The sequence below is a fragment of the Azolla caroliniana genome, unplaced genomic scaffold, assembly GCF_043228905.1.
Source record: "Azolla caroliniana isolate FFs.n. ecotype wild unplaced genomic scaffold, voAzoCaro1.0.p SCAF_4, whole genome shotgun sequence".
Lineage (NCBI taxonomy): Eukaryota > Viridiplantae > Streptophyta > Polypodiopsida > Salviniales > Salviniaceae > Azolla > Azolla caroliniana.
The window spans coordinates 25,055,793-25,065,965 of NW_028230439.1; the positions used below are offsets into that span (position 1 = coordinate 25,055,793).

At 35.9% G+C, this 10,173-nt stretch overlaps 1 protein-coding gene across 1 annotated transcript; it reads right to left on the bottom strand.

The window, feature by feature from the left end:
• Positions 1-547: 547 nt before the first annotated feature.
• Positions 548-6,072, bottom strand: MGP1 (MALE GAMETOPHYTE DEFECTIVE 1). Its single transcript, XM_087318465.1, has 7 exons — positions 5,915-6,072; positions 4,439-4,526; positions 1,841-1,985; positions 1,635-1,745; positions 1,381-1,527; positions 1,175-1,297; positions 548-916 (listed from the first exon to the last, which is right to left on the bottom strand). The coding sequence occupies exons 1-7, from the start codon at positions 6,002-6,004 to the stop codon at positions 856-858; spliced, it is 765 nt and encodes a 254-aa protein (XP_087174591.1). The 5' UTR covers positions 6,005-6,072; the 3' UTR covers positions 548-855.
• Between the last annotated feature and the right edge of the window lie 4,101 nt (positions 6,073-10,173).

Sequence of the window (10,173 nt, forward strand, 5' to 3'; positions counted from 1 at the left end):
GGCAGCAATGGCAAAGAAAATATCAGGAATGTTTGGAGAAATCTCTCTTCTTAAGCCATTTATTCCAGAGAAATTTTGTTAGAAGACCATGGAGCATCACTGGTTATAAATACCACATTTTATTTGTGTATAATGTGCTTCAGAGGACAGTAGGCACAGTACATGTCAACCTCCAGATAACATCAGAAATACAAGCAAAACAAATTCCTCAAGTTTCCCACTATGCCAGAAATACCTTCACTCAACTCCAAAAACTACAGTTTGCGGTGAATATTTTGAGCAGAGAACATCAGAAATACAACTCGTCTTTATCATTTTATCAAGCAAAACAAATTCTTCAAGTTTCCCAACATGCCAGAAATACCTTCACTCAACTCCAAAAACTACAGTTTGCGGTGAATATTTTGAGCTTAGACAAACAGAAATGTTTGGAACTGCCTTTGATAGGTAACCATGGTCAGTCTCTACAAAAGTAAGCTTTGTTTACTAATTTCTTCGGTACTTCCACATGTATGTATGTCTTCCAATTAAATCTTCGGGAGAAGTATGATGGAACTAATACAATGTATTTTTTGTCACAATAATTCGGACAATCGCAATTTAAAAAGTAGCAAAAACACAGCAGAGTGCATCAGGCTCCCTCGCTCTGAAGCTAAATTTATTCAAATTCTTCCATTGCCATCATTATTTGATGCTAGACACTTATATATCAAATGCTGGAGATTCCCGGAAAGGAAACTATAGCACTGAATTGTCCATAATTCCTACAGCAAGTATATGGTCGAAGAAAAAAGACATCTTTTTGTTCCAAAGCAAAAGGAAGAGTAGCAAAATAAGGAATATTCCAGATATCCCTCACAGATAGTTTCGATGGTCCAATTTCTTCAGATCAACCTGAATGTCTTCCAGGCCATGTCTGCACAAGATACGATTATATTAACAAAATACCATCACAACCAGAATCTAGCAAGATTTAATGCTACAGTATGACTGATCATTATTTGAAACACAACTATATTGCATCTATCCTACTTCATGCATTTCCTGAAAAAACAACTCTCCATTTCAGATTAGTTTCCAAACATTTCTAAATTTAATGCTTCAATCAGATTTCCCTTCTTAAACCTCAAGATGTAAAAACATGGCAGCATACTGAGATGAGTATGATACATACCGTTTCTTGTGTGTTTCAATTGTGTGAACGACTTCATTTTTCATGTGTTCAAGCTCTGCCTTAGCAAATATGGTATCCAACTGACCTCCCAAGTCCTTCAATGAGTTCGGATTTACTCCCAACCTGTTTCAGAAATCAGAAAAATGGTATTATTATTTCTTCCATATCATTAACACACTACCTTAGATTCTGAAAGTAGACCGTACGCCTTATTGATAGCATCAAATTCTTTACGAAGTAAGCTCATGCCCTCTTTGTCACCACGGATCAAAACTCTGCCAATCTTCTTCTCGATCTTCTCCACAGCCTCAATCATCAATTTATCGCCCTCATATTTTTCCTTTACACCCAATCTATATTGCAAAGATTTTAAACCATTAGTTTGAAACATAATTTTAAGGTCATGTCACCAACTCTAAGCAAAACATGGGGAAGAAAACAAATCCACTGAGTTACATACTGGGCCTTCAGTTTTGGCAATGCTTTGAAGAATGTCTTCACATCTGGTGCTGCTGCGGCTTGACGATCAATCCACGATGCGAGTTGCTCTGTTTTTGATGGTAAGCCAACCCTGGATTTTGCGAACGCCAATAAATCACTCAATATTATGTAGCTTAGATGAACACCCCTTTATGATTCAATCACTTGTTTATTTTATATACCTACTTTTTTCTAGCTCCATCCATGAGAGCCTTATACTCTGAAACTGCTTTGTCATCTTCAGGGTCTAAGGTAATTTTTGATTTCGTCAACTCCGATATCATAGTCTTATATTTGTTCATCATATTGAAGAAGATTCTTTTCAATGGATCTGCACATCATGGAGATTAAACACTCGGTTTTCGTTTTTTTAGATATCGGTACATTATTTTCAATACAAAAAAAAAGCAGACTATAAAGCCCATTACAAGAGCCATATCGTAGAAGAAATGGAAAGAGGGAGATATTGAGTTGGGAAAAACATAGCAATATGGAGTTTAGGTTCCACGGAATACCTACTTGAGACCAACAAATGATACAGAGAAAGAGAGAGGACACAGACAGATAGACAGAGAAGAAGATGTGATGCTTAAAATACATATGAGACAACAATTGAGGCAGCACGTTATATTTTAACTAGACCTTAAATACATTCAATATTGACCTGAAGAGCAGAATAGAAAGTTGTGAGAATGACTTTGACCGAAAAAACATGTCTTCACAGAAAGAGGGCTCCACAGTGTTCATATTTTTTTAGACAAGCAACAAAAAACAAGACCCATACAGGCACTCATCTAAATTTGTGAACTATTTGACAACTGGTTTGTAATATGAGTTTAAGTAGCTACATAAATCAATCTTTTTATTTGGTGGCAAGCTCTGACGAAAATTGCAAGTCTCACAAAAAAGCCCCGCTAAGATCAGCATTAAATAAGAATAAATAAAAACCTATGAAAGAGCTTAGAACGAAGGCCTTAACTAAGTAAAAACAGAGTCTAAATGGGATTTTCTTCCTTTTGCTGACTAAGTGTTTCATCCATATTAATCGTTCATAATATTCCTTCACTCCTTAACTAAGTACAAACTCACATAGTCAAAAGTCAATTGCCTTCTATTCAATGAAGCTTTTGATCACCAATGCTTTTCTGCTTGTTAACCAATCTAACAATTCAATCTCCATCCAGAGCCTTCATCCCACAGGACTACTGCTAGACCTTCGATGCTCCTCTATAAGAACAAGAAAAACAGCGCCACCACTACTTCGTTGGAATCCGACTCATTTTCCCCTTAGTTATGAGATTTACAATCTCAAACTTGAGGCGCCAAAATCCTCTACGCTGTAGTTAATCCTATTTTCTAATGCATTTTCAACCTATAGTTAATTTATGAACCTAATTATAAAACACGCTGAATATAAATCTTGTCAGCAATATAAATGAGCATACTGAGAAACCTTACTAGAATGTAGACTGGTATCTAACATGACTGTGGCCATTACGAGCTGATTAAAGGATAGAATCTCAGGTTCAAGTCCCATTCATCAACCTTCTAAAGTTTTCCAAGAAAAACCCCAGAACATGAAATTCAAATGGCTCCCTACATGTACAGATGACTGGACTAATTTTATAGTTGAGTTTACTTAAAGACTAAAAATACCTTAGTTCTAAAGTATGAATCATATTAATAATGCCAATGTTTTAAATTTAGACAACATGAACCACACTACTATTAATTTCTGGTGACATAATTGATAGTAGATCACTCTAATCGCTTGGAAAACGACATGGTTTGATTCATAAAGATACACTATTGATTTCAAATGCAATCATTGTTAAGAATGGGTGAACAATACTTGGAGGCTTTCGCTCTAATTCCAATATTTTATGTTAGATTAATAATAATTAGGATATCTAGCTATAATTGGTTAAGCATCTCTCAAGGCCATGAAGACAGTTTTCCCCTTGCGTACAAGACTACAATATGTGGCATCAATGTTTACTTTTACTCTTAGTAAATGAATTATAAATGTATACAACAAAATTCAGGTCAAGGTAGTAATTAGATGTTCACATTTACAAATTATAGATTCTCATATTACTAATCGCATGATAATTCAATTAGGCTTTTACATGATTTCAGTTATCAACCAGCTGATGTTTTTGTGCAACATTATCACATGCATTGTGCATGACTTATCAAGGGCTGCTAGGCCTACCAAATATATTTGACGTTGCGAATGGTTCAAGGCATAGTACGTAAAACAAGGCATAGTATGTAAAATTCGTGTTCATCTAGCATAACATTCTTTTTCATACGTTGGAAAACGAATGCGAATCTTATTCAAACATTCTTTTGTTTTTTGTTTTTGTTTTATTCCTCTTTTTTAAGGTTTTTTTTTGTTTTTTTCCCTTTTTTAGGTTTATTTACCTCATAATAAATAGTTAATCCAAAAGTATGGTATTTACCATTCTTCAAGGGTGTTTACCATGCTCGAATGTTGCAATCATTCGCGAATGTGAATGCACATATGGTATGTATGGTTCATACTATGGTTCAAGCCTCAAGGCATTGTTACCCTTGGCTTATGGGGCTTTTCATTCCTGATGTTTCATGATAATGCAATAGACTGCCTCATGTATGAAACAATCTCATAAAACATTACATGCTTGTAAATTTGGAGCAACTTCAGGTCAATTTTTATTAGAAAAATGAACTGTAAAAATTATTGATTAATCTAGCTACTAAGTTCACACAGTCTAGCACACTATACAGAAATTAAAGTACCTTGTTCCTCAGAAGTTGCTGGAGCATTTGCATAGTGACGCACTGAAGTCAGGTTTTCAGCATGCATGGTGCGTGTTGCACACAATAGCTGGTCAGAATAAAGCATAAACAATCAACCTTACTCCGCACAATAAATGGAATGTAAATGAATTTAACTAACACTCCCACTCTGTATACAAAAATGGTTTCCTTCTATACAATATCACAAACAAATCTACCAAAACCACATTGGCTGGCCTCAAAAATGATTCCTATAAACCTCATAATTCAGTATCCTTATCAACAATATCATTTTATGTCAAAAGACTAAAACCTTATTGAGGACGAACACAAGGGACCATAAATTAGCAAAACAAAACTGCCAATAATCTTGTACCATCAAAAGAGCATGATCAAGAAGCATGGCACTTTAAGACTCCAGTATCAATCATTTACCACCTGTATCTTAGCTCCAACTGCGTCATGAATAAAAAATAATTCAAGGTCGGATAGTTCGGGATCAACCTGAGCAACATGGGGAATCCATATTCAAGAAACACGCATTCTCAGTGTCTGAATTAAGTGCACACGTTCTCATCATCTATATTAAGTGCACATGTTTAGAAGTATCTTAATATAGGGGCATTCACGGATAGCGATGATAAATACAACACACGAGAAAACATGCTGAGATTCTGTCACATCTTTGAGATTCACTACGTAACAGCATGTAGTCTTTTCTAAGAAAGGAAGTATTGGCATGCTATGCACACAGACCTATATACTCAAGAAATATAAGGTATATATTGTGCATGCATAAAAGGATGAGAAAACACCTGCCAACTTGGCAATGTTACTCAAATTATAAGTAAGGAAACAAGCTAGAGGCATAAATCTCGTAAAACTGGTGAACATAATTCAAGACTTCCATCACGATTCTGGGAAGCTAAAAAACAGTTCTTCTGTCTAATATGCTGAAACCAAATTGAGCAATAAATCTTTGGAGGATATTTTGTCTTTTGATGTATGAAAGTGAGGTCTATAGATAGCTTAAAATATGCTATTAGATAAAACTAAAATCTAACCATGTATATTATACACTACTATTCCTCCATACCAGCATTTGCTCTCCCTCCCCTCCAATCTGGATGTCTTTCATAATGAGGGAATCCACTTCCGAGTATGTGGATACAATAATAATGCCTAAAATCCGTCCATGCATTGCTAAATGTGCTTCTGACTTCCCCGTGTCTATTCATTCCATAAATTCAGCCTTCCACATACACAAAAGGTTCCTCTGTGTCGTACAATGTATCGATTAATTAACTTCATCAATGCATACAAAATAAAATGGTCCCTACTGCGGATGAGCCTAGATCACATGACTAACGATCTCGGGAACAAACGATAGCAGCGGGTAAAGAAAGCAAAGGAAAATGCGAAAGACGGAAAAAAAGGGTAAAAAAATGAGAGATCAGGGTGCAGAGGTCTCAGTACCTTGAGCATAGATCCATCTACGAGACGAGAAGCAGAGGCTCCGAGATGATTCCGAGCGAGAACGTTCGATTTGGAGATCGACATGGCCATGGATGGAGAGACACAGAGACAGAGGTTTGGTCTTGCCCGTCCGAGACAGAGATGCTACGCAGCAGCAAAACCCTAAAAAAGTGCAGATCGAAAGCAGCTTCTAAATACATATGAATAGATGGAGGGGGTTGCTGTTGGGATTGCAGACCAACACATGAACGGATGGATGGGCATGACGTGGCGTCCATGACCAACAAAAGGTTCCACATAACACGGCCGCCAACCAAAGAAGAAGACGAAGAAGATCTGGCCTTTTGCAGTGTGCCAATCATATATGTCAATCGGTGTAAACCTGTCCTCGGCCAAGCCAGTCAATGCTTCGACCATAGATTGATTGTATGCGGACTCTCGCAGACACTTAGAAAGACTATAATGATCCCATTGGCACAATCTAGCCAACCATCTCTATTTTGCTACAATATAATGCCATTAAGCCTTTCCGTCTCCCACGGATCTCTTGATCTCATAGGCCAATACATCTATCTATCTATCTATCTATCTCTTACAAGCAACAAATAATCATTAAGGCTATATACCAACGCATCATTCTTGCTGATTTGGGTAAGGGCTTCAACCTTTGGAACAAAAAACGAGAAGTATACATGTCCAATGTAGAGGGTGAAATTTGGTGAATATGACAAATTGGTTGATAGCTTAAGGGAAGAAAAAGGCATAGGATAGTCTTGTACCATCCAACGTTTGAAGCTTTCCCAAATTGCTATTGTGGAATTGCTAGATCCTTTAAGGAATTATAACACAATTTGTCATAAGTGCCTAGTTTGGAGTAACAATTGTTGTCGGGAAACCTTAGGACTTACTACACATCCTAATATATGCTAGAATTAAGATCTACGGTGTTGTGACAATGTCTACTCTATCATTGGTGGGAGAAGTAGGAGGGGTATCAATCTAGTCCTAAGCCTACAAATGAATACCAATAAACAAGCAAGGAATTCTAATCTTAATACCTAATCACACACTCAAGAGGTCAAGAATTAACCTAGCATGCTTAGCACAATAAACAAGGGAAACAAAGAAATGAAACAACCACAAACTCTTTAAGAGACAAAGAATGCTCCATGAAAGCTAGTATATTAGAACCTAACGTTTTGATCTTGAAGTGAGATTAAGTTAAGTCAATAATTAAGGTTTTGTTAACGAGAGATAAAATATATTAAGAGAGGCTTAAGCTGTAACTCAAGTTTGCTAAATGTTAAGAAGAAACTTAAAAGACTTATATAAATGTCTTTTATAGCTTTGATAATGCCCTTGGGCATTTTCACATGGAGCAATAAGTCTCTTGATTCTCTGGCCCTTGTCTTCTTCTTCTTTTTTAAAACAAATTATCCTTCCATTAGTTATAAGAAAGGTCATAACGGTTACACCATACAAAGTATTTTTTCTCAAGCCCGTCTTGTGTAGACAACGGTTGAGGAAACAAATCTATGTACTCCAACATAGAGAAAACAACCCAACAATTACAATGTATTCCCTAAACACATTGCAAGGTATCCATATCCATAGGCAACAATGAAAGCAACTCTATTCGGAAACAAACCCTCTCAGGTCATAGTTATGAGTCATTCAATACCTCTTCAACCTGTGCATCTCGGATTTGAAGGCGATCCACTACATTCTTTGGTTTTTCAAGAGAACCACTTTCCACATTCGTGGTTGTAACGTCAATAATTATGATTCCTCTTTCCCCATCAACCATCTTGCCAGTTTACCACCAAATTTCTATACATACAACAACAAATTAAGTCAAGTTTCCTCCTCTCCTCATGAGCTTATTCTTCAACCCCCATACCATCATCACTCGTCCTTATCAAAAAACATAAAAACTGCTTCATTAAGTCCTCATCAACCATCTCGACGAATACCACCAAATTCTTGCACATAAACAATAAAAAGTGTCTAAATTCCTCATCTCCTCACGAGAATATGCTTTGACCTCCACACCATCATCACTCATCCTTATCCAAAACATAAATTCTACGTCATTAAGTCCACATCATCCATCTTGTTGAATACCACCAAAATCATGCACATACAACAATACATGAGTCTTTTTCCTCATCCCCTCATGAGAGTATGCTTCGCCCCCACACCCTCATCACTCATCCTTATCCAAAAACATACATTTTGCTTCATCAACTCCGCATCAACTTCTCGCGGATTATTGCCAAAACATGTACATACAAACCACTAAATGAGTCTAGTCTTCTAAATAGATTATGCTTCAACCCCTACACCACGGGCACTCATCCTTATCAACTACATGCATTTTGCTTCCTCAAGTCCACATCAAACTTCTCGCCGATTACCGCCACAATCCTGTACATACAAACAACTTAGTTTTCTGAAGAAACTATGCTTCAACCCCCACACCACCATCACTCATTCTTATCAAAACATGAATTGTGCTTCAATAATCCACATCAACCATCTCACTCTTGCTGATTTATCACCAAAATCGTGTACCTAAAATAAATAAATAAAAGACACTACTCTCCTCGTCTCTCATTAAATTATGTTACAATCCTCAACACCATCATCGCTCATCCTTATCCAAAATCAGAAAAATGCTTCATTTTTCGCATCCATCATCTCACCCTTGTCGGTCCATAGAACTTACCTAAACCCATCCGCCTAGTTTATGTTCTTCTACACAACCTGTAAGATAAAGAGAAAAGAAGAAAATATATACCTCACGATTATGTTTGAAATAAGAAAGAACTAGGGGGCGGGAATAGCCAACGTGGTGGAACATAATTCCAACAATATTCTCTGGTCCTTGTCTTATTCCTTTGTTTCTTTCCTTATCCTTCATTTATTACCATTGTCCTAATGTACAGAATTAGTTAACAATTGTGTGAGTGATTACAATAATTAAGTGTGCTATTTATAGCATAGTGTAGGGACTTAATAACCTTCGGCAGTAGAATTTGTTTTGAATTTACATTATTTTACATCAAACTGATATAGTTTGTTGTATGGAACAAAAACAACTTGTTTTCTTTTTTGCCACATAGGACATATTTTATGCTAGTGAAATCACCCATTGGCAACTTACAATGTTTTGGGTAAATGGATAATTATAAAGCTCGAGTTTGTCAGGGGTTATGCTCCCTATGCTTTAAAAGATAGAGCTTGTGGCACAACATAACCTACCTTTGGTTAGATAACGTTCACATAAACATTGATTTTAATAACTCTCCCAATATGAGTGATTATAATACTAATTGTTCACATATGTTTCTAGAGAAGTAATGAAACTAGGATTTCACAAAAAATTAGTCGAATTGTGTTTACATTTGAAGAAATTTATATCCTGAAGTACCAAGATTTACGACACATCTCTCTACTCATTCAAATTATTGTGCGTAATTGGATAGATTGTATATGTTTACATGAACACCAATTCAATAATTTCACATACATGATGTGTGTTTGATCATATACAACTTTTTGATCATGCTCCACTATAGTTACATCCATAGATTGACCCATGCGCAATATTCGTGGTATTCGACATCCATAATATTCGCGATATGCGAGAATATAAAACGGCCCCAAGAATATTATAAAACCGTTCGTTTACATATACACACATACATACATGTGTATACACACACATATATCACTCATATATGTATATACACACATACATCAATAATTAATTAACTCACTAATATCATAATTAATTAATTCACTTAAAACATTAAATGATTCACTAATACATTAATTAATTAATTCACTTAAACATTAATTGATTCACTAATACATTAATTAATTAATTCACTTAAACATTAATTGACTCACTAATACATTAATTAATTTACTAATATTGTATACATATCTTAATTCATTAAAAATTTAATTAATTAATTAAAAAATATTAGTTAATTAATTAGGGCTTCTACTAAACTTAGCTAAACTTAGAGTTTTAGTGAAAGCCTGAGTTTGGAGCTGAGAACAGGATGTAGGATTGGAATAGAGCATGAGAGGGAGTCACAGACGCAGGCTCAAAAGAAAGAAATATTGTCGAAATTAGGATTATGACAGAGATTAGGGTTTTTAGCTGAAACCCTAATTTTCTGGCCGAGAACAATATGTAGAGGGAAGCGAGGGCAGCACGCACGGGGAGGGAGTAGGGTGAGGCTTCC

Coding starts and splice junctions, on each gene's coding strand:
- MGP1 (XM_087318465.1), bottom strand. CDS start 6,004: ATGGCCATGTCGATCTCCAAATCGAACGTTCTCGCTCGGAATCATCTC. Junction 4,527..5,914: donor TAGATGGATCTATGCTCAAG/GTACTGAGACCT, acceptor TATTCTGACCAG/CTATTGTGTGCAACACGCAC. Junction 917..1,174: donor ATTGAAACACACAAGAAACG/GTATGTATCATA, acceptor TATCTTGTGCAG/ACATGGCCTGGAAGACATTC.